Genomic DNA, 24,014 nt, shown 5'->3' with positions numbered 1-24,014 from the left:
CTCTCTCCCGTGTGTCTCGCTCTCCCATCTCTCTCTCCCTCTCTCTCCCGTCTCTCTCTCTCTCATCTTTCTCTCCCATCTCTCTCTCCCATCTCGCTCTCCCATCTCTCTCCCATCTCTCTCTCGCTCTCTCTCCCATCACTCTCTCCCTCTCTCTGCTGTCTCTCTCTCCCTCCCTCTCTTTCCCATCTCTCTCTCCTGCCTCTCTCTCTCCCTCTCTCTCTCTCCCCGTCTCTCTCCCTCCAGATGTGACCTCAGCTGCCAGTCATGTACAGGGCCCGGGGAGAGGAACTGCAGCACCTGTATGAGCGGATACAACCTGGAGGCAGGAGTGTGTGTGGTCAGCACCATCTGCAAAGATGGTGAGTGCTTAACATCCCTCTGACACATACTGCGTCTCTCTCTCTCTCTCTCTCTCTCTCTCTCTCTCTCTCTCTCTCTCTCTCTCTCTCTCTCTCTCTCTCTCTCTCTCTCGCACTCTCTCTCTCACTTTCTGACAGACGTTCGTTCTAGACCACATTTGTTCCCCTAACACACACAGTCCCCCCCTCACTCTCTAACACACTCACTCTCGCGTTATCTCTCTCTCTCTCTCTCTCTCTCTCACACACACACACACATGCGCACACACACACATTCATAATGCTGCCTCACAAAATGTAACCTGTCTTCCTGTCTGATTCACATGAATCTCTCCTTGTTCTTCATCCCCATTCGTTTCTTCTTCACTCTCTCTTCCGGTGTTCATGCATCCATTTCTACCCCTAATCCTGTCTAATCTGTCTAGACAGACAGACAGACAGACAGGCAGGCAGGCAGACAGACAGGCACACAGACAGACAGACAGACAGACAGACAGGCAGGCAGACAGACAGACAGACAGACAGGTTGAATGCTGTGGAGGAGACGCCAGCCTCTCCTGTGTGACCTCTCTGCTGATGACCCTCTCATGCTCCCTCAGTGCACCCTCAACTCTGTCAACCACCCTATCAAACACAGGACAAAAGCTCTATTGGCCAACCAATTGAGTCTAGTGTGTTATTCAAACTGAACAAGAAACATATTGAAAAGCTCAAAAGACACATCTGAATGGCGATTGTGATTTGGCTCCTATGACAGACTGTGGATCCACTTGAGGTTGAGTTTTATTTGATGAAAATGCCATTATGTTTTGTCTCTTGGGATTGAAATCTTTCTAATTGTTTGCCTTTTCTCTCTCTTTTTCCCCCCCAAATTTCTGTTTTCACCTTTTTTCCAACGTGGATCCGATCATTCCTGCTGGACGTCAATCTGTCCCTCCCTCCGATGACATCACACCTCTGATGGATCAAAACCCAAACTTTTTTTTTTCTTTTTTTTTTTTTCCTGTCACCTGACCCTCTTCCTGTCACCCTGACCAATCACCCGGCTCTTCCTGCCTTCTCCTGACCAATACAATCCCTCCCCCTAATCTCTTCTTCCTGGTCTGTGGAAAGCAAATGAAGAATCATGGGTGGAGGGCAGTTTCTGCGTGCTCGTAAAAAAGAACAATCTTTGCCAGAGGAAGGTGCTGCAGCAGCTGTGCTGTAGAACATGTTCCTTAAAGGAATGACGGGACAGGACGGCCCGTGAGGGGACAGTGTGGTGGGGGGGGGGGGTGGGGGTCACAGAGGGGTCGCCCCTCTACTCCCCCCCCCCCCCCCCCCTCCCCCACCCCCTAGCCAGCCAGCCCGCTCACTCACTCACAGTCACGTAATTTATAAGAGAATCTGTGCCTCTTAAAGGGACTGCGTCGGAGGTGCGATGACAGAACTACAACAAACCTACCTTTATTTTTCTGTATGGGGACACAAGGTCAGGGTATAAACGACTGGGACAGACAGACAGACAGACAGACAGACAGACAGACAGACAGACAAACAAACAAACAAACAAACAAACAAACAAACAAACAAAACAAAACAAATAATGTGTCGGTATTTTGTGACCAAAGCATCGATGCCAAAATAATGTGTAAGCTGTTATTTTTTTGCCAGTGTAGGATGTGTAGCTTGCTGGAGTGACTCTGTGACCCTGTGAATCTGTGTTTACGTCTGTGTGTTCACTGGGTCCCTTGTTGTCAAGGGCAACTACGATGCACAGATGAAAGTGAGGAACCCAGGAGGAGCCCAGCGGTCTGTTTGTAAATAAACAAAACAAAAAAAAAAGAAGCTCACTCAATAATGTGAAAACTGTCTGGGATGATGCTACCTGGGGTTTGAAGACATACACACGCATAAAGCACACACACCTACGCACAATCAAAGACATACATGACACACACATGCACTCATAACCAAACACAACACACACACAGAAATGCACGCACAAACAAACAAACACTCATGACACGCATGCATAAACCAAGCACACAAATGCACACAGGGCAGGGTTTTGCAAACACTTGAAGTGACAGATGCTAAAATCCTGTCACAGTTGTTATAGGATCATCCTATCACACAGACGCATGACCCCTGGGGTGCAGAGGGCATCACCGATACAAATCCTCATCATCATCTCAGTCTCTGGTTCTGTTCTCAAACTCGCCCTCTCAGCTGTGTGTGGCCGTGTGCGAGTGTCTTTATCGTATGTGTGTGTGACTGAGTGGATGAGTGACAGCGCATCTCAGACTGTGGCATTAGTTCATAAGCATTTATAGCATCTGTTCCATCGTTCCATTGTACATGCTAGCTCATTCCATGCAACACCTCCTAGCGTGTTCCCCTGTGAGACTAACACCCCCCCCCCTCAAACAGCAGCACTATGAAGCTTTCACACATCCATCCTTAGTCAGTTATGTCACTGCATTAGATCTGGGTCCAGAAAAAAATTATACTTAGAAATCATTTTATTTACTTATCTGTGCTTGATCAGCTCCATTGTCAAAAACAATGGTCCTGTTCCTGAGAATGCAAACCACACCCGCCATGCACTCCAGGCACACTCAAGCAAAGGAAGGATTTCAAATAGTATTTGTACCCAGGTGTGCACTGCTTTCTGGGATAGTACCGCTCGGGACTGGACTGGGTCAGAGGTGTTGGTCAGTAGACAACTATGGTGAGACTGTTGCCGACCTGGGTCAAATACCATTTGCAAATACTTGAGGTGCACTTGATTCAGTTTAGGTGGTGCAATGAGACCGGTGGAGCAGGCCCCACACATTCACGCTGAGATATATCAAATGCACCCCAAGTACAATCTTTGCCGGTGGCCTTGCCTTCAACCAGGGGTGGGGTCAAATCCGTTTCATCCCGTCAATTTTGGGAAATAAGTTAGAATGCAAAACTTTAAATTAATAAAAGTCATCAATCTATTGCAGACTCATTTGAATTAATGTCAAGCATAGTGATATGGGATTTGACCCCAACCCTGCCTTCTTCCAGCTTGACGTAGAGAACAGCTGCTCTGTGTCTCCCGGACCGAGCAACAGAACTCGCATCTGAGTCTCGTTCTCTCTGACCCGACTGAGAACCCGGAACCCTGTTCTGTAAGACCTGTACACGATGGAACCCCTGAAGAGAGAACCCTCAGTTAGAACCCAGAGGTTCCGTAATCCTATTCCAGAATTCCAGAACACAGCTGTGGGTCAGATCCTGTCCTATTGGTGGGTTCCTCTACCCTCAGCCTGTTCTGAGTCACGGCAGTGTTGGGTGTTGCATTGTATTGCTGGTTGAATTGAATAAAGATGGATAGATCCCTTCGGTTAACTGAAATGTATTCTGGGTCATTGTTTAAGATGACTTGAATTTACCCCTAGATACGTGTCATAGAAGACGGCCCTCTTAAATTTGTTTTTACTGTGTACAACTGTAATACCTGTGTCAATGCATATTAATGTCACTCTCTACAACCTTAGTCTGGGAGTTCTTTTTTTTACTTTAATGTTCTTATTAAAATGTTTAATCTGTTCATCTTTTTTTGTTTTCTTCCGTTTCTACTGGGCCTTATGTCACCATAGTTCTGTCCAGCAACATGGTTTGACCACACCTCCTCCTTCAGCCTTCAGTATCAGAGGGGTCAGGTAGGAGAACATCAGCACAGAGTCAGGTAACTAGAGAACATCAGCACAGAGTCAGGTAACTAGAGAACATCAGCACAGAGTCAGGTAACTAGAGAACATCAGCACAGAGTCAGGTAGGAGAACATCATCACAGAGTCAGGTAGGAGAACATCATCACAGAGGCAGGTAGGAGAACATCATCACAGAGTCAGGTAGGAGAACATCAGCACAGAGTCAGGTAGGAGAACATCAGCACAGAGTCAGGTAGGAGAACATCAGCACAGAGTCAGGTAACTAGAGAACATCAGCACAGAGTCAGGTAGGAGAACATCAGCATAGAGAAGTCAGGTAGGAGAACATCAGCACAGAGTCAGGTAGGAGAACATCAGCACAGAGTCAGGTAACTAGAGAACATCAGCACAGAGTCAGGTAACTAGAGAACATCAGCACAGAGTCAGGTAGGAGAACATCATCACAGAGTCAGGTAGGAGAACATCATCACAGAGGCAGGTAGGAGAACATCATCACAGAGTCAGGTAGGAGAACATCAGCACAGAGTCAGGTAGGAGAACATCAGCACAGAGTCAGGTAGGAGAACATCAGCACAGAGTCAGGTAACTAGAGAACATCAGCACAGAGTCAGGTAGGAGAACATCAGCATAGAGAAGTCAGGTAGGAGAACATCAGCACAGAGTCAGGTAGGAGAACATCAGCACACAGAGAAGTCAGGTAGGAGAATATCAGCACAGTCAGGTAGGAGAACATCAGCACACAGAGAAGTCAGGTAGGAGAACATCAGCATAGAGAAGTCAGGTAGGAGAACATCAGCACAGTCAGGTAGGAGAACATGAGCACACAGAGAAGTCAGGTAGGAGAACATCAGCATAGAGAAGTCAGGTAGGAGAACATCAGCACAGTCAGGTAGGAGAACATGAGCACACAGAGTAGTCAGGTAGGAGAACATCACAGACACGTCACGTAGCTGCAGCAAGAACAGTTTAGAAGGTGAATAGGACCATAGTAGCTTTACATTTATTCCGCCAGTTAATAATTCAGCATCCATAGTCAGAAGCTCTCTCTCTTTCTCTGTTTACACATTTCTCTCGTTTACACATTTCGTATGTGAAGATTAGCCAACTGCTCTGGTCAAACTTCCCCTGTCTCCCTTTATATCCGATTCTCTCTCCTCCTTCCACTCCCGCCCTCTCTCCCCCTCCCTCTCCTCCCTCCCTCTCTCTCTCGCTCTATCCCTCTCCTCTCTCTCCCTCTGTCCTCCTCCCTCTCTCACTACCCCCTCCCTCTCTCTCTCTCTTTTCTCTCTCCCTCTGTCCTCCTCCCTCTCTCTCTCTCCCCCAGTGACTTGTCTTTATTTCTTCCTATATTCTTCTACAACTTTTTCAAAGTGTCTTGTCTGTGTTCAATTTAGTTTAGTTGCTTCCATCCCTGAGGTGTGTGTGTGTGTGTGTGTGTGTGTGTGTGTGAGAGAGAGAGAGAGAGAGAGAAGAGGGGAAGGGGGGTCTTTGAATGGCCGTGAATGACTGGGCTGAATGGGGCTTCTGCCTGTTGTGTTTGGGCACAAAGAGATGCTTTTGTTTGATGGAAACAATCCAGCTTTTCCCAGAAAGCCTCAGACCAACATACAGCACAATGCAGCTATGGAGGGCTCTGACACACACACACACACACACACACCTCCCCTGCTCCAAGCCTGGTCCTCACAAATTACAATACTGAGGTGGGATGGGGTTGGTGCTTGGAGGAGGGAGGGACGGGGGGTGGTCATGGGGCAGATGAAATCGTGGGTTGAGCGTTGAGAATATCAATAATGATGTAGGGTGGGTAGGGTTTCCACAGCATCAGGGGTGATGTAGCGTTAGGGATCCATTACACCAGTGGTACCATGCGGAAGTGTCCCAATGACTCATTATGGATCAGCTCTTGTTTCAGTGTCAGGCCAGATACAGGCTGTAGACCTCAGGAACAAAGTTCTGTTTGAGACACGAGTAGGGGGTTATATCAGGTCTAGGACTAGGTTAAGACTTGGTAATAGGGCTGGAATAGATTAGGTACTGGTACTACAGTATGTAGAGAATGATGACTGGGCAACATGAGTAACTAGCTCAAGATTAGGATTAGGCTTTGTGTGAACAGGTGACCAGGTCAGGGTTAGGACCAGGTCTGGCCTAGGACAGGGTTAGGACCAGGTACTAGGTCCCTAGATAGGACCAGGTCAGGTCTAGTGACAGGGTTAGGATCAGGTGCCAGGTCATAGCGGGGTGATGTTAAGCTCCTCCTCTCCTGTTCGTCTCCAGGAGAGTACATGAGTCATGGGAAGTGCCACCTGTGTGACGCCACCTGCCGCCTGTGCTCCGGACCGGAGTCGGAGGACTGCCTCAGCTGCTCCAACTTAAGGTGAGTCCTGGGGGTCAGAGGTCACGAAGCCGGTCAGAGGGCACCGGCCTCCGCCATATTGTATTTCTGTTGGGACATACCTCTGCTCGGAGCTAAAGGAAACACACGAGGAGAGTTGGGCGACGCCGTTTTGAAAATGTACGTCCTTTCTTTCTCCTTTCCGTTTGATAAATCGCTGATCTGATACGACCGGATTGGTAACGTCTGCGTAGAGAAGCCCACGCTTTCACCTATCCAGCCGTGATAGATATGATATATGATATGATGGGTTTTGTCATCATTCACCAACACTGCCGCTGTACGCGGTCACGTCCTCTGCCAGGTTCTTTGACGAGGGGAGCTGTGTGATCCGCTGCCAGAGGGGGCGCTATCCCATGGAGCACCAGTGTCACCCGTGCCACCACACCTGCCAGGACTGTGAGGACGGGGGACCGGACAACTGCACCAGCTGTGACAAGGGTAGGATGCTGTTCGGGCTCGGGGCAGCAGAGCAGACAGACGCTGCGTACAAAATACTCCAGCCAAAACTGACGTTTGATTGTTTTTAGTTTACCCTGTATGATGAAACCAAATGGAACCGTCCCAAAAGTGTAATCAAACACACCCCTGGTCTGGCAATGTTAGCAGGCTGTTAAACCACCATATGTCTGTCAGAGACTGTCAGATCTCTCTGGTAGTCTAATATTGACACTGGGGAACTCCAGTTTCACACAAACACACAAACGCCCTAGCAGATCAGGAGCAGATCCGTGCCAGATTGTTCCGGAGCTGGGCTCGGTTCCTCACGTGAACAAAAACGCAGACACAATCAATTACAGGCCCAGACAGACGGTTGGCCGGTCGGCCTGTTTGAAATGTGGTTCAGATTAAAAACGGAGGCCGCCTGGATGTCAGGGAGACAACACAATAACATGAGGACCCCTGAGTGTGCTGTTCTCTCCAACTCTGCTCTCTCTCTCGCTGGCTGGATAAACCATCCTGTCAGGGCTGTACAGTAATCGGTCAGCTCATTGAGCCAGCTTTGATACAAGGATGGATGATCATCTCCCAGTAGGTATATAATGTCTTGATTATGTCGACACCAGTTCCTGATCTCTTAACCTTCTAGGACAGTTTTCTGTCATTTTGTCATTAATCAGAGGCATTTCAGAAGGCATAAGTATGATGGGGCTAGTTGTTTTTTTGTCTAGAGGCAATACAGTTTGACTGAGGCATTTATAGGATATTCTGCCATTGGTTTGTGCCAAAATGACCAATCTAAGACTCACTCCTATTTGTCTCTGTCTTATGTCTCTATCTGTCCATCCCTCTCTCTCTCTCTATCTGTCCATTCCTCTTTCTCTGTGTCTATAACCTCTCTCTGTCTATCTCTCTCTCTATCTGTCTACCCCTCTCTGACTTTTCTCTCTCTATCTATCCCTCTCTTTCTCTTTCTCTTTCTCTGTCTCCCTCTCTATCTATCCCTATCTATCTATCTATCTATCTATCTATCTATCTATCTATCTATCTATCTATCTATCTATCTATCTATCTATCTATCTATCTCTGTCTATTCCTGTATCTGTCTTTCTCTCTATCTATCCCTCTCTCTTTCTCTGTCTCCCTCTCTCTCTCTCTCTGACTATCCCTCTATCTATCTATCTCTCTGTCTATTCCTGTATCTGTCTTTCTCTCTATCTATCCCTCTCTCTGTCCATCTTTCTCTCTGTCTGTCCATGTGTCCTGTAGACAAGTTTGGGACGCCCAGGTACCTGTACTCGGGGGAGTGTCGTGACGCGTGTCCAGAGGGCTTCTTCCCCTCCTGGAGGAGGCGCTGTGAGGCGTGTCCTGCCAACTGCTCCCTCTGCTCCTCCGCCCAGCACTGCCTGCACTGTAGCCCCGCCCACTACCTCAAGGACGAAGCGTGCGTCCCCCTGGAGTGTGGAGAAGGTGAGAACACGACGGACGACACACACACACACACACACACACACACACACACACACACACACACACACACACACACACACACACACACATATACACACACACATATATACACACACACACACATACACACACACACACACATATATACACACACACACACACACACACACACACACATATACACACATACTGACAGACACACACACACACACACACACACATACAGACACACACACACAGACACACACACATACAGACAGACAGTCACACACATACAGACAGACACACACATACAGACAGACACACACATACAGACACACACATACAGACAGACACACACACACAAACATACACACACACACACACACACACACACACACACAAAGACAGTGGTCTATGGTCTGTCTGTCCCAGCAGAGCTGAGGTGTCAGGCAGAGGCTGGCTGTCAGCCATGGAGCATAGAGGAAAGAACAGATGATGAGAGAACAGGGGAAGATAAGGGAGGAGGGAGGGAGGGAGGGAGAGAGAGAGGGAGAGAGAGAGATAGGAAAAGTAGATATGGAGGTGAGAAAGTTTACAAAAGGAAAACGGAAAGAGAGGGAGGGAGAGAGAGACGAAAAGAGATAACGACCAGCAGGGGAGGATGAGAGAGAGAGGAGGGGGGAGGATGAGAGAGAGAGGAGGGGGGAGGATGAGAGGAAATTCTTATCATATGTGGCAGACGTGTCTAGACTGATCCTGAGCCTGGGTCCTCCAGTCTGCTGTTACTCCACAGCTCAGAGGAAACCTCACATTAACACACACACGCACACACACACACGCACGCACGCACGCATGCACACACACACACACACACACACACACACACACACACACACACACATCTTCTAGGGGCTATACAAGCCATGTGTCTTCTTAAACACACTGTGTTACATATGTAATAACCCTATAGAGAATAGCTCCTTCTTCTTCTTCTTCTTCTTCTTCTTCTTCTTCTTCTTCTTCTTCTTCTTCTTCTTCTTCTTCTTCTTCTTCTTCTTCTTCTTCTTCTTCTTATTATTATTATTATTATTATTATTATTATACACAATACACGGTATTATTATTATTATTATTATTATTATTATTATACACAATACACAGAATGAATGGATGGCTTTGTATAACGTGTGTATGTGCATGTGTGCGTGTGTGTGTCCTAGGTGAGGTGGAGGATCCAGAGTATGAGGACTGTCTGCCCTGCGAGCAAGGCTGTAAGAAGTGCCTACAGAGTAAGTAGAGCACACACACACACAGACACACACACACACACACACAGACACACACACACACCACACCCCCATTACCAGACCTCACAGAGGCTGGGAATATGGGGATGAGAATTTCACTACCCAGACTGAGTAACTGACTAGCGACTGTAGCTGATCCTCTCAGCTCCCTGTAAGTCTGATATCACCATCTCTCTCTTACCAGCACAGCAGAACACTTCATATCTATCCTCACCCTACCCAGCCTCCTACCTCCTACCCCAGCTTCCTGCCTCCTACCCCAGCCTCCTATCTCCTACCCCAGCCTCCTATCTCCTACCCCAGCCTCCTACCCCAACCTCCTACCCCAACCTCCTACCCCAGCCTCCTGCCTCCTACCCAGTCTCCTACCCCAACCTCCTACCTCCTACCCCAGCCTCCTACATCCCACCCCAGCCTCCTACACCAGCTTCCTACCCTCCCTCTCTACCCCCCCTCCCTTCCTACCCTGCCCTGTCTCTGCATGGGTCATATAAATGAGAGAAAGAGAGAGAGAGAGAGAGAGAGAGAGAAAGGGAGAGAGAGAGAGAGGGAGAGAGAGAGAGAGAGAGAGAGAGAGAGAGGGAGAGAGAGAGAGAGTTAGACGCAGAGCCACATCGATGAAGACTTGAAGATTATTGTTTCTGCTACACCGCCCGGGGGCTAGAACCTAGGAGGTGAATTGAGCAATCAGTGCAGTGATAAAACTGCTGTGCGTGTGTGTGTGTGAGTGTGTGCGTGCATGTGCTTGTATGTGTGTGTGTGTGTGTGTGTGAGAGAGTCAACCCCATCAAAGCCCCCTCCAGCCTGAGAGAGAGTGATAAGACACAGAGTACAACATAGAAGCCCCCTCTCTCCCCTCCCTCTCTCTACCTCCCCTCTCTCTCCTCCCTCTCTCTATCACTCTCTACCCTCCCTCTCTCCTCCCTCCCCCCAACACTTGTTATGCTGCATCATCTTCTGAACTCATTCAACACCCTCTGGTTATCACGTTCTTCACAGCAGGCTGCACACATCTCTTCCTCTCTCTTTCTCTCTGTCTCTCTCTTCCTCTCCCTCTTTCTCTCTCGCTCTCTCTCCCTCTATCTCGCTCTATCCCCCCCCCCCCCAGGGTGATAGCATATCATATGAAAGTAGCTATTGGTCACAGGTTGTTTGTAGGCTGACTGGGTCAAATCGCGTGTCTGTGTGTATGTGGTTGTGTGAGTGGCTGCGTTCATGCGTGCGTGCGTGTGTGTGCGTGTGTGTGTGTGTGTGCGCGTGTGTGTGTGTGTGTGTGTGTGAGAGAGAGAGAGAGAGAGAGAGATGTGATGTGATGTGATGTGTGTGTCTAGAGACTGTGGAGCTTGGCATGCTCCATTAATATTTATTTGAGGCATTGTGATGTCAGATAAACACAGCCCCCCCTCCTGTCTCTCTCTCTCTTTCTCTCCCTCTCTCTCTCTCCCTCTCTCCCTCTCTCTCTATCTCTCCCTCCCTCTCTCTCTCTCTCTCCCTCTCTCTCTCTTTTGCTGTGAGTAATTGCTCCTGCAGGTACTGGCTTGTTGCAGGTGTTGAGCTCTGGGTGCTGTGAGGCCTGATTTGGCCCTGTGGCAGAGAGGGAGAGAGAGAGAGAGAGAGAGAGAGATAGGGAGAGAGAGAGAGAGAGAGGGAGAGAGAGAGAGACAGAGAGAGAGAGAGAGAGAGAGAGAGAGAGAGAGATAGGGAGAGAGAGAGAGAGAGAGAGAGAGAGAGAGGGAGAGAGAGAGAGAGAGAGAGAGAGAGAGAGAATCTTGCCAGTGAGGAATGTCCCAGGGGGCACTCAGCTGAAGAATGAGCTTTTGTCTCTCCTATCTGTCACTCTTCCTCTCCTCCTCCTCCTCCTCCTCCTCCACCCCCCCCCTCATCTCCTATAATCCTTCTCTTCCTCTGCCCCCCATCTCCCCTCCGTCCCCCATCTCCCCTCCACCCCACCCCCCCCTCCCTCCCTACACCTGTTGTGTTGCTGCGGAGGACTGACAGTATCATGTTTCCCAGGTTGCTAGTCGGACAGTTCTGACTGGTTGATGCAGTCAGATCAGTAAAATCTGTCGGGATTGGTCCGACTCCGCTGGTGTGTGGTGTGAGAGGTGAGATCTCACCCAGACCCAGGGTGACCAGAGCAGAGCTGTTGACCTGGCTGTCTGTCTGTCTGTCTGGAGTGGTATTAGGGTGCCACCTGCTGGCTAGGTAGGGAAACGCATGTGTTTAGAGGAGAAGTCTGGGATGGGTGGATAACACCAGCCTGCTCTCCTCTCTATGCTACAACAGAGAACCCCAGGGAGTGCATCGCCTGTGCGGAGGGCTACTACCAGTAAGTCTTCCTCACCCTCCTCACCCTCACGCACACACACACACACACACACACACACACACACACACACACGCACACACACATACACACTGTCTCTCACTGTGTTTTCCTCTGCCTCTCTCATACACACACACACACACACACACTCACACACTCACGCCCACACAAATACCCACACACTGCCCCCCCCATCCAGGCTAGGTCCAGACTGCTATCAGAATTGTCCAGACAGGACCTACAGTGTCGACACCCCCATGCAGTGTGTTCACTGTGAGGACCCTCACTGTGTCAACTGTGATCAGGCCCAGTGCTACTGGTGTGAGGAGGGATACTACGTCTCAGGTAACGGACTGCACACGACACACGCACACAAAATAGTCCCGTGAGTGTTTTTTTTATGTGCGTGTTTCCATGTGTACCTCTGTGTGTTTGTGTGTTTGTTTGTGTGCCTGTGTGTGGTGTATGTGTGTGTGTGCGCATCTGTGTTGTGTGTGTGTGTGTGCGTCTGTATTTGTGTGTGTGTGTGTCCTCCAGACGGGGAGTGTGTGGAGCACTGTAAGGAGGGTTTCTTCGTGGACGAGGAGAGCCAGGACTGCGAGCCGTGTCACCACGCCTGCCGCACCTGCGGAGGCCCCCAATACGACGACTGTGACGCCTGTGAGGACGGATTCACGCTGCGGAGCGGGGAGTGCGTGGACGACCGCTTCTCCGCCCCCTGCCCCGACAAACGCTTCCGCAACGGTAAGAACACTCCCTCCCACCCCACCCTCCATCTGCTCCATCCCTCCCCTCCACCCCCCCCCCCCATCTCCTCCCTCCATCTCCTCCCTCCTCCACAACAATTCACATTTTAGGAAATTGTGCTTCACACTGTGAATCAGAATCAGAATTTGTTTTAGATTCTCTCAGACACACTCCACCTGGATAGAATACACTCTGCTGTTTATACAGGCCCCCTTGTGGTGTGGAATATACATATATACTAATAATATTGTACTGGTCTCACTAGGCAGCTGTGCCTAGCTATCCAGCAGTGTAAACAGTGATTCAAATTACTCCACAAGCAGCTGATGCTTGCAGTTCAAGGGATTTAGCTGGTTTGACTGTAAAACTGCAATTACAATTACAAAAACATACAGTTACAAAGTAGACCTTAGAAGTTTGTAGCCTAGTCTTCACAATGTCATTTTGAAAGGAGAAATACAATATGGATAACTGCTATTAATAAAATCTATGCAATTCAACTCTAACTTGACAATTGACACAACTTATATGATAACACATAGAAGATAAGTACAATATATAGTACTGTACAAAAGGTATATTGAAATTATCTGCAAACCTAGTATGAATTAGCTTCCGAATTAGCTTTTTTTATATAGTTAGCTGGCCTTTACTGTAGTTTAATCAAAATTATGCTTTAACTTACTTATAAAGACATAATGATTATAGCTTCCAATACTTACAGACATTGCTTCTAACAAACAATAAAAGGAAGATGGATGGAGAAAAGGACTAAAAGGGAATTAAGTCCAGAACAGATATGATTCAACAAAGGTGTAGCAACCCAAATCAAACTAGAAAAGTGACAGTTTATCAGACATTCAAACCCTAACATCCAACAAACATTCCGAAGCCAACAGTCAATTAGAAAATGTTGGGGTTAGTTCCAGAACAAATATACTTAACATTAAGTATACCTAATACTAATTAGTACATTAATTAATGTACACGCTGCAGTATATACTACTCTGAGAGACTGTTTCTCACACTCTCATGTCTTGTTCTCCTGGTGTCTTTTTGTCTTGTTTTCATGTTGTCTTGTTCTCCTGTTGACCTGTTTGTGTTGTTGTCCTGTTTACCTGTTGTGTTGTCTTGTTTACTGGTTGTGTTGTCAGATCAGGGGGACTGTCAGCAGTGCGATGCCTCCTGTCTCAACTGCTCAGGCCCTGGGAAGGAGGAGTGTAACACCTGTGACTCAGGTAAGAGGACTACAGGCTGGGACTACAGATCCCAGACTACAGGCTGGGACTACAGATCTAAGACTACATATCCCAGACTACAGGCTGGGACGACGGATCTAAGACTACATATCCCAGACTACAGGCTGGGACGACGGATCTAAGACTACATATCCCAGACTACAGGCTGGGACTACAGATCTAAGACTACATATCCCAGACAGGCTGGGACGCCGGATCTGTGGCAGGCTAGTGGTCACATGTGGTTGGGACACACATAGGCTGGGACTATACATGTTAGAATCACAGGGGAGGCTACTGAGACTACTACATAACTGACATGTTGCTTCCTTCCGTCTGTCTGTCTGCCTGCCCCTCCCTGCATGTGTGTGTGTGTGCGTCTGCTTGACTGTGTGCTTCTGTGTGTGTGTCTGCGTCTGCTTGACTGTGTGCTTCTGTGCGTGTGTGTGCTTGACTGTGTCCTTCTATGTGTGTGTGTGTTTGTGCTTGACTGTGCTTCTGTGTGTGTGTGTGTGTGTGTGTGTGCGTCTGCTTGACTGTGTGCTTCTGTGCGTGTGTGTGTTTGTGCTTGACTGTGTGCTTCTGTGTGTGTGTGTGTGCGTCTGCTTGGCTGTGTGCAGGTCATTTCCTGACCGCCCGTCAGGCGTGTGTGTCCCAGTGCCCGGCGGGCTGGTTTGGGGAGGCGTCGTCGGGGCGCTGTGCTGACTGCGTGCCGGGGTGTGTCCTCTGTCAGGATGGCCAGCGCTGCCAGCGCTGCAGCACAGGACACACACACCTCTACCTGCAGGACGGACTGTGTGTGGCCGAGTGTCAGAGGTCAGCGAGGCGAACCACACACACGTGCGCGTACCACACACTCTCTCTCTCTCTCACACACACACAAACAGACACACACACACTCTCTCTCTCTCTCTCTCACACACACACACACAGAAACACACACACACAGACAGACGCACAGACACACACACAGACACACACACACACACATGCAAATACTTACGCACACACTCTCTCTCTCTCTCTCTCTCTCTCTCACACACACACACACACACACACACACACACACACACACACACACACGATATCTGTATTCATGTCACCAGAATATGCTCTTGATATCATCCCTGTTCTCATCCCCATATACTCCTATACTCCAGGGGTTACCCGCGGGGGGGCGAGTGCCAGCCCTGTGCCCGGGGGTGTGCCAGTTGCCTGGGCAATGCCACCCACTGCCTGAGCTGTTCCGCCCAGTACCTGCTGCTGGACCACTCCTGTGAGGGCCACTGTCCAGACGGGCACTACCCCCAGGACGGCCTCTGTCTGCGCTGCCCGCCTGACTGCACCCGCTGCACGGCCGGCCTCTGCCAAGGTAGGGAGACCTTGACCGCTCCCAGAACAGAGAGCAATAGAACAGAAGATATATGGACAGAATAGGATAGGATAGAATAGATATGGATAGAATAGAAGATATATGGATATAAAAGAATATAAGATACAGTATATGGATATAATTGAATAGAAGATATGGATAGAATAGAACAGATATGGATAGAATAGAAGATATATGGATATAATAGAATAGAAGATATGGATAGAATAGAACAGATATGGACAGAATAGAAGATATATGGATATAATAGAATAGAAGATATATGGATATAATAGAATAGAAGATATATGGATATAATAGAATAGAAGATATATGGATATAATAGAACAGATATGGATAGGATAGAATAGAACAGATATGAATAGAATAGAAGATACATGGATAGAATACATATGGCTGGAATAGAAGAGATATGGATAGAACAGAATATATATTAATATGAATGGAATAGAATAGAACCGATATGGATAGAATAGAATAGACAAGCCTGTAATAGAATATCAATAGAATAGAATAGATAATGATAGGAAGTATGAAGCAGACGATAAAGCTGATTTTCTATGGACACTGGAGAACATCATCCGTCCCCCCCCACTCCAGAGTGTGAGCAGTACTACTTCCTCCACAAGGACGAGTGTGTGGACGACTGTCCCCGCGGGTTCTTCCCCAGCCCCGAGCAGATGGAGTGTGTTCGTTGCCATGCCGATTGTGCGTCGTGCGACGGGCCGGACTCGGACGACTGCGTGGCGTGTCACCACGCCGCCGCCGTGCGCTACAACGGGGAGTGTCTGTCCCGCTGCCCCTCCGACACCTACCACAACACACACGCCTCGGAGTGCAGGGGTAGGTAGACTGCACACTACACACACACACACACACAACATACACACACACACACACACACAACATACACACACACACACACACACACACACACACAACATACACACACACACACACACACACACACTGCATCCACACACACATTATAGGCCTGGCCTTACGGTAGCATGTCTGATAGGCTGTCCATTGTATTTCCCAGACTGTGATAGGTCGTGTCTGACCTGCTCTGGCCCTGAGCCCTCTTCCTGCCTGTCCTGTGGGTCCAACATGCGTCTGGACGGCACCGGACACTGTGTGTTCTACAGCCAGTGTTCCCTGGGCTCCTACAGGGGCCAGGAGGGCGCCTGCCTGCCCTGCCACCCAGACTGCCACCACTGCTCAGGCCCGGCCAGGGACCACTGTCTCAGCTGCAACGCACAGCTGCTGCTGCTCAGTGAGTTACCATGACCTAATACTACTAATACTAGTACTTTTCCTACTGCTATCTTACTACTACTTCTACTACTACTACTACTATTACTACTACTATTATTACTACCACAAACACTACTACCACCAATACTAATACTACTACTACTAGTCCTTAGTAGTCCTTAGTCCTACTGCTGTCTTTTTACTACTACTACTACTACTACTACTACTACTACTACTACTACTACTACTACTACTACTACTATTACTACCATTACTACTAATACCAATGCTACTACTACTACTACTACTATTACTACCACTACTACTAATAACAATTACCACTACCATACTATTACTACTACTACTACTACTACTATTACTACTACTACCACTACAACTACACTAAATACAATTACCACTACCATACTATTACTACTACTACTATTACTACTACTACTACTACCAATACTAATACCACTATTTCTCCTAGTGCTCAGTGAGCCATGATGACCTACAGTAATTCTACTAATACTGCTTGTACCACTATTTTCTTCAAATATTCTCGACTCTTACAATAGGAAACACATTTTTCATTTGTTTTTTTAATATTTACAGGACAATATGACCGATTATAAGCTATCCGAAGCTACCCTGGCGCCGCCCTGGAATGGCGCGGCTTTGGGGGGAGTCCACCACTACTACCCCTAGTATTAATACTATACTACTGTAGTACTACTAATACTCATCTCTCTCTCCCTAGTATTAATACTATACTACTACCCCTAGTATTAATACTATACTACTGTAGTACTACTAATACTCATCTCTCTCTCCCTAGTATTAATACTATACTACTACCCCTAGTATTAATACTATACTACTGTAGTACTACTAATACTCATCTCTCTCTCTCCCTAGTATTAATACTATACTACTACCCCTAGTATTAATACTATACTACTGTAGTACTACTAATACTCATCTCTCTCTCTCCCTAGTATTAATACTATACTACTGTAGTACTACTAATACTAATCTCTCTCTCTCCCTAGTATTAATACTATACTACTACCCCTAGTATTAATACTATACTACTGTAGTACTACTAATACTAATCTCTCTCTCTCTCTCTCTCTCTCTCTCTCTCATCTTTCTATCTAGACCAGACCTGTGTGGCTGAGTGTCCCGTGGGTTACTACGGTGACGGGGACGAGCGCGTGTGCGAGCGCTGTCACTTCAGCTGCGCGTCATGCCACGGGCGCCACAGCGGTCAGTGTTTCACCTGCAAACCTGGCCTGTTCAGGCTGGGACGCAGCTGCGTGGAGACCTGCGGAGACAGGTAGGGCCCACACACACACGCGCACACACACACACACGCATTCATTCACACACAGACAGGACCAGAGGGCGGTTAAGAAAGCAAGTAAGATCGCGAGAGACTCAACTCACAACCTCAGCACCTGCTTCCAGATCCTGCCCTCTGATTGGAGATATGCCGCCCCTGTATCTAAAACAAACGGGCAGATCCTGCTTCATCCTCTCTACTATAAAGCTCCTGAACAAACACAACCCCCCCCCCCCCCCCTCCCTCCCCAATGCTTGGATGAACTGACCCCCCCCAATGCGGACACACACACACACACAATAATTGTGACCTCCACGTCCCCCCTCTCTCTCTCTCTTCGTCAGTCACTTTGGCAACGCCACCACGATGGCGTGCGACCGATGTGACCCGTCATGCAGCCAATGCCACGGCAGTGGGCGTGGTCAGTGCTTGAGCTGTCGTGACGGGTACCTGTACCACAAGCAGGCGGGGCGCTGCCTACAGGTGTGCCCGGACAACTTCTACCCGGACGCCAAGGCCAAGGCGTGCCGCAGGTGCCACCCCACCTGCAAGACCTGCGACGGTGAGGCACTACCTCACACACACACACACACACACACACACACACACACACACACACACACACACACAAAACCTCACATACTCACCCAGGCTCATATACTGTAACTTCACATGCTCTCACATCCACAACCTCACGCTATTAGTGCGCACACACACACACACACAAACACACACACACACACACACACAAAACCTCACATACTCACCCAGGCTCATATAACTTCACATGCTCTCACATCCACAACCTCACGCTATTAGTGCGCACACACACACACACACACACACACACAAAACCTCACATACTCACCCAGGCTCATATAACTTCACATGCTCTCACATCCACAACCTCACGCTATTAGTGCACACACACACACACACACACACACACACACACACACACACACACACACACACACACACACAAAACCTCACATACTCACCCAGGCTCATATAACTTCACATGCTCTCACATCCACAACCTCACGCTATTAGTGCACACACACACACACAAGTTCACTCACATGAATACAACCACACTTGTAAATTCCACCTCTCTTCCCTGTGTGTCCAGATGAGGGCGCTCTGGCCTGTAAGACCTGTTACCACGGCTACAGGCACTTTGCGGGGATCTGTGATTCAGACTGTCCCGTCGGCCATTACACTCCCTGGGGGGTAAGACTCCAGCAGCTTCGTCTTCTGATAGACTGTCTTTGTGTGTGTATGTGTGTATGTGTGTGTGTGTGTGTGTGTGTGTGTGTGTGTGTGTATTAGCGTCTGTCTTTGTGTGTGTGTGTGTATTAGCGTCTGTCTTTGTGTGTGTGTGTGTGTGTATTAGCGTCTGTCTTTGTGTGTGTGTGTGTGTGTGTGTGTGTGTGTGTGTGTGTGTGTGTAGGTATTTGATATGTACAGTACCTGTCTATGTTTTGTTCTCAGGATTCTACGTCTCAGGGATCTGGTTCTAAGGGTTCTAAGGGTTTTGGTCTTCTGGGTTCTGACCCGGTTTGCGTTCCATGCGACCGCTCGTGTGTGGACTGCTGGGGGCCGGGCCAGTGGAACTGTACGGTATGCCCCGCTCTCCAGATCTTGTCAGATGATCGACGCTGTCTGTCCTGCTGCGGAGACACGCCCCACAACGGCCCCCTCCAACACCAGTGCTGTGACTGCAAGACCTCGTACGGTAAACGACTACACCCCATCGCCTTAAAGGACAGCTTCGACTACACCCCATCGCCTTAAAGGACAGCTTCGGAATTTAGTATTATAAGCCATGTTATAAGGTTATGTACGATCATACACAACAGCCGATATCAAAGTCTCGTCCAACGGTGCACTCTGGAGATATAGCCCGTCGCTGCTAACACACTCAATGGATCCATAGGTGCATAGACAAAATCCCTCAAAAACACCATAAACTCTCGTTTTCAAAGACAGGAAACGCACCGAGTGGTCACTGGTGTCCGTTGATGTTCTGAGAAAAAAATCACCACAAAGTATGCTTCCGATCGGGTTTTATTGATCATGTTATATCCATTGATTTGTACTGACAACAAAGCCAGAGATGTTTAGATTAATCCGCGTCCCATATTTGTTTTGATCAACAAACACTTCTACCTAACACTATCAATGAAATACCAGCTGCAAAACAATCCTAGGCTCTGTACTTGTGGTTGTTGTTGTTGTGTAGACCTGTGACCCGGAAGCGGCTCTTCTTCTACGGTAGCCTCCAAACTCAGTCAAGACCTCCCAAAGTTCAAGCAGAAGTTAACAAATGTATATACTGAGAATTAAAATAGTTCTATGCTAAATGATAAATAAAACCCGATAGGAAGCATATTTTGTGGTAATTCTTTTGTTAGAACATCAACGGACAACCCATTGTGTTGTGTCTATGGGGCAGCCCATAGAACCGTGGTAAAAAAAGTTTTACATTTTGGCACCCTCATTCATGAGTCCCCTGACTCTTGTCATCAAGTCTCATGTTGTCATCTCGAACACTCTAGCGCCACTAACGTGTCAAAGTTGGAGGTGCGTTTATGCACACAACTTTTGACCCATTAGTCTGATTTTCAAAAACAAGGCAGTCCTTGGCTCAAGCCGGGTTCAATGACGTCATTTTCCGTCATATTGGATTTTTTCCGCCATGTTGGATTTTGTGAAAAACACTTTCTAGCACCACCAACGTGTCAAAGCTGGAAGAGCGTTTATGCTGAACCATATGTCCTATTTTCAAAAATATCTCACGTATGTACTCAGCACCTGGCCTACTAGGGTCGGATGTGCGCACAGCTCTTTTGCCTTTTGTCTGTGCCTACACTGATAGGCTTTTTCCACCAAGAGGGAACCGGTTCGGTGCCGGTTCGTGAACCTAATTTTGAATGCTTCCGAGCATTTCGACCAAAAAGAAATGAGTTCGGGAACCCGAAAGCTGGTTCCGAACCGGCACCACAAAATAGTAGGTTTTTCAGTGCGAACCGTGACGACATCATGGGCGTGGGCTGACGTACAACGGTTCGGCTCAAAACTGGTCGAAACGCAGGCCCGTTCTCTGGACAGAACCAAGGTTCCAGGAATTTTGAAACGAACCGGTTCACGAACCAGAGTTCCTTTGGTGCGATGGATGGATGGATGGTTTTGATGCGATGGTTGCACTTCCTGCTTGGCCCCCATACCGCTACTTGCAGCTATATTACTGCATATTTTCCATTGACATGTACATTTAGATTTTTACATCAAAAACTATGCTTAGTATCTCAGTATAGTCTCAGACAAGTTAACTCGGGAAACCATGTACTTTCTACATCCGCAGAGAGTAGAGCTTGAGGTGTTTAGTAGCGCCAGATATGTCTGTATTTCAACATCCATTATCCGTCGTTGCTTTCTACACAAAAAACTGTAAGTGTCTGAGTGTAGGAACAGTCCATTCTAGCCAGGGGCCTTTTTAGCTTGACCAGCGTCATCAACCACATGAGCTGGTTAGAGCTCACATAGTAGTAGTCGTTATAAGTTGTTGTATCAGTAAAAGTATAGTCTTTTCTACTGAGGGACACTTCTACTTTTCAAATCCAGAGTTTAGATAAAAGAAAAGATTCCTGGCTTGTTTACTCATTGTTTTACACGTTAGGGGTCTCATAGATTAGTAGTGTATCATATTAATTCAAAAATTAATTCCATCTTTCCAATCCATCATTGCCACAAAGGAATATTCATCATGGGTGGGGGACAACATGTTTACTGTGCACTTGTTCATTATTAATTATTCCATAATTTGACCCCTTTAACTCTCACACATACATTTTTCCACATTTGTCCCATCCCCTCACCCTCACCCTCACCCTCACCCCATCCCCCTGAGGGGATGAACTGTAACCTCTGACCCCCTGCCCCCCCCAGACGAGTGTGTCCTGGGTGTGAACTTCGTCTTCGGGAGTCCTGAGGACCTGGCGGAGCAGGAGGGCGGCCGGCCGGTGCTCTTCGCCCTGACCTCCATCGTCCTCATCCTCTCTCTGGGCACCGGGGTCTTCCTCCTCCTCCGCTCGCGCTACTGCGCAGGCCTCGCCAGCAAGGCCGTCGGCTCCACCGCTTACCAGAAGCTGGGTGGCAAAGGAGGCGGGGTCTTGTCCGCCAACGCTGCCACCTCCGCCTCCACCAGCGCGTACGGAGAGTACAGCGACCGCATCATCGAGGAGGAGGACGAGGGGGAGGAGGAGGAGGACGACGACGACATCGTATACATGGGGCAGGACGGGACGGTGTACAGGAAGTTCAGGTACGGTCTCCTGGAGGAGGATGAGGAGCTGGAGCTGGAGTACGACGACGAGAGCTACTCCTTCACATGAGGGGGGCGGCGAGCGGCGTGCCGCGGCCCGGGCTCAGATGCACACGTGGAAGAACCTGGAAATATTTTGTGTGCCGCTGGATTTGCAGAACTTCTGAGTTCACAGTTACCTCAGAGCGTCCGACCGAAAGGTCTCTGGTTCGAGTCGGGAGCCAGGCCACCTGACAAGTGTTCTCCCATCAATCATTGGCTACCATTGTGCCCTTGAGCAAGGCACGTAATGACTGTAAATGTAAAATGTTTCAGTGGAACTAAATTAAGTGTATCCCAAGTTTTTGGAGGTATTTGAAAATAGTTTGAGTTGCGCCTGGTTTGCGAAACCTCTGAGTTTGCACTTTTGAGCGTGTTGGTTTCAATGGAACTAAATCAGTCTAAACAAATCAGTAGAGCTAAATCTAAATCACCAACCAAATCAAAACTGACGGAACCAATCAAGTGCACCTCAAGTATTTGGAGGTATTTGTAAATACTATTTGACCCAGGTCAAGGAACTCAGGGTTGTGCTCAGAAGCCGTTTAGACACGTTTGATTCAAACCTGGTTTACAATGGGGAAGGATGGTTTGGTTTCAGTTCTGCGTTTACCCCAGGTCTAATTTGTTTACACTGTGTTTATGATGATTTCTGCTGTAGTGAAGGAGGCCTGGATATTTACTGGTCTGGAGGATCCATCCATCCATCCATACCTTGAACTGTCCTCCATCCAGTCATCTCCTCCATCCATCCGTTTATCCATCTTATAATTAGTAAGATTATGCTGAGCGTAGAAGTTGAGAAATGCACTGCGATCTTGTTCTCTATGGTTTATTTTTATGAATTAAAACACTGTGTGTAGATTTTGTTAAATGTGCTATTTAGCTGTGCATCTATTTGAATTAATTAATTCAAAGCTGTCATTGTCATTTCAATCATTGTTACCCATGGACTGGAATCAGAGCGAGCACTCCGGGCTCCTCATTGTGGATTGTAATGATGTGGCTGAAGAAGTTGTGGTCTGATCTATCAAGCTGATCCAATATTGCTATTGGGAGTGTTATATTAACCCCCCCCCCCCCAGAACTGTGAACTGTTCGGACCTGTTCAGTGTCCTTGTTTCAGCTGTACCTCTCTGAGTAGACATCTCTGCCCATGTTGATGATTAATAATCTTCAATTTAATTTTCTCTGTTTGAGGTGAAACCACTTAATGTGTTGTCAAATATTTATTTAAATAAAGTTGAATGAAGCTTGAGAACTTTCTGGATCACAATCTGCTGTGATTGTGACAAACATGATTAGCCTACACAAACACACACACACACAACCAAACTGCCTTGCAGAAGCTTCACCAGCATAAAGTCATCTGATTGTGATGAGACCAAATCAGTCAGATTAGGGGGTTGTTCATTAGCTTGGCTGTCGTGTCTTGGGTTGAGCAACAGTCACTTTTTCCTGTCAAACCCATCTCCTTCCTATAAACTATTACATCCTCAAGTCCAAGTTTACATTTTTTTATGTAAACCGTTTACTCCAAACTTCCATGTTTCAGAGGAAATAGCAAAATGTGAGTAAACTAGTCTGCTCCCCTCAATTTGAAGTTTTGACTTCAAACTGGGAAGCGAGGTCGTGTGTGTTTAGGTAAAGAAGCAGACACTCATTGTTAACATGTTTATTATTAGGAAGGAGAC

At 47.8% G+C, this 24,014-nt stretch overlaps 2 protein-coding genes across 3 annotated transcripts in view; both read left to right on the top strand.

Moving 5' to 3' along the window:
- Positions 1-3,929, top strand: part of pcsk5b (proprotein convertase subtilisin/kexin type 5b) — a 43,607-nt gene extending 39,678 nt beyond the window's left edge. Inside the window, exons 20-21 of one of the 2 annotated variants that reach the window (XM_084439857.1) lie at positions 247-362; positions 1,485-3,929. In XM_084439857.1, coding sequence (XP_084295983.1) covers positions 247-362; positions 1,485-1,591 — 223 coding nt within the window. In that variant the 3' untranslated portion in view covers positions 1,592-3,929. Of the gene's footprint in view, positions 1-246; positions 363-1,475 lie in introns of both variants that reach the window. The other variant, XM_084439856.1, reaches the window with a different exon arrangement.
- On the top strand, positions 3,522-23,178 carry LOC311310239 (proprotein convertase subtilisin/kexin type 5-like; the record flags this gene model as incomplete). The annotated part of the gene is made up of 18 exons (XM_084439661.1): positions 3,522-3,603; positions 6,331-6,430; positions 6,753-6,889; positions 8,159-8,359; positions 9,562-9,630; positions 11,935-11,977; positions 12,174-12,319; positions 12,512-12,718; positions 13,876-13,959; positions 14,580-14,775; positions 15,120-15,331; positions 15,953-16,195; positions 16,395-16,628; positions 17,771-17,948; positions 18,299-18,516; positions 19,087-19,187; positions 19,449-19,692; positions 21,906-23,178. The coding sequence occupies 18 exons, from the start codon at positions 3,522-3,524 to the stop codon at positions 22,349-22,351; spliced, it is 3,141 nt and encodes a 1,046-aa protein (XP_084295787.1). The 3' UTR covers positions 22,352-23,178.
- Between the last annotated feature and the right edge of the window lie 836 nt (positions 23,179-24,014).

This window comes from Borostomias antarcticus (genome assembly GCF_949987555.1).
Source record: "Borostomias antarcticus genome assembly, chromosome: 6".
Taxonomy (NCBI): Eukaryota; Metazoa; Chordata; class Actinopteri; order Stomiiformes; family Stomiidae; genus Borostomias; species Borostomias antarcticus.
The sequence above is the reverse complement of the archived record's forward strand: the minus strand, read 5'-3'. Positions and strand labels throughout refer to the sequence as shown.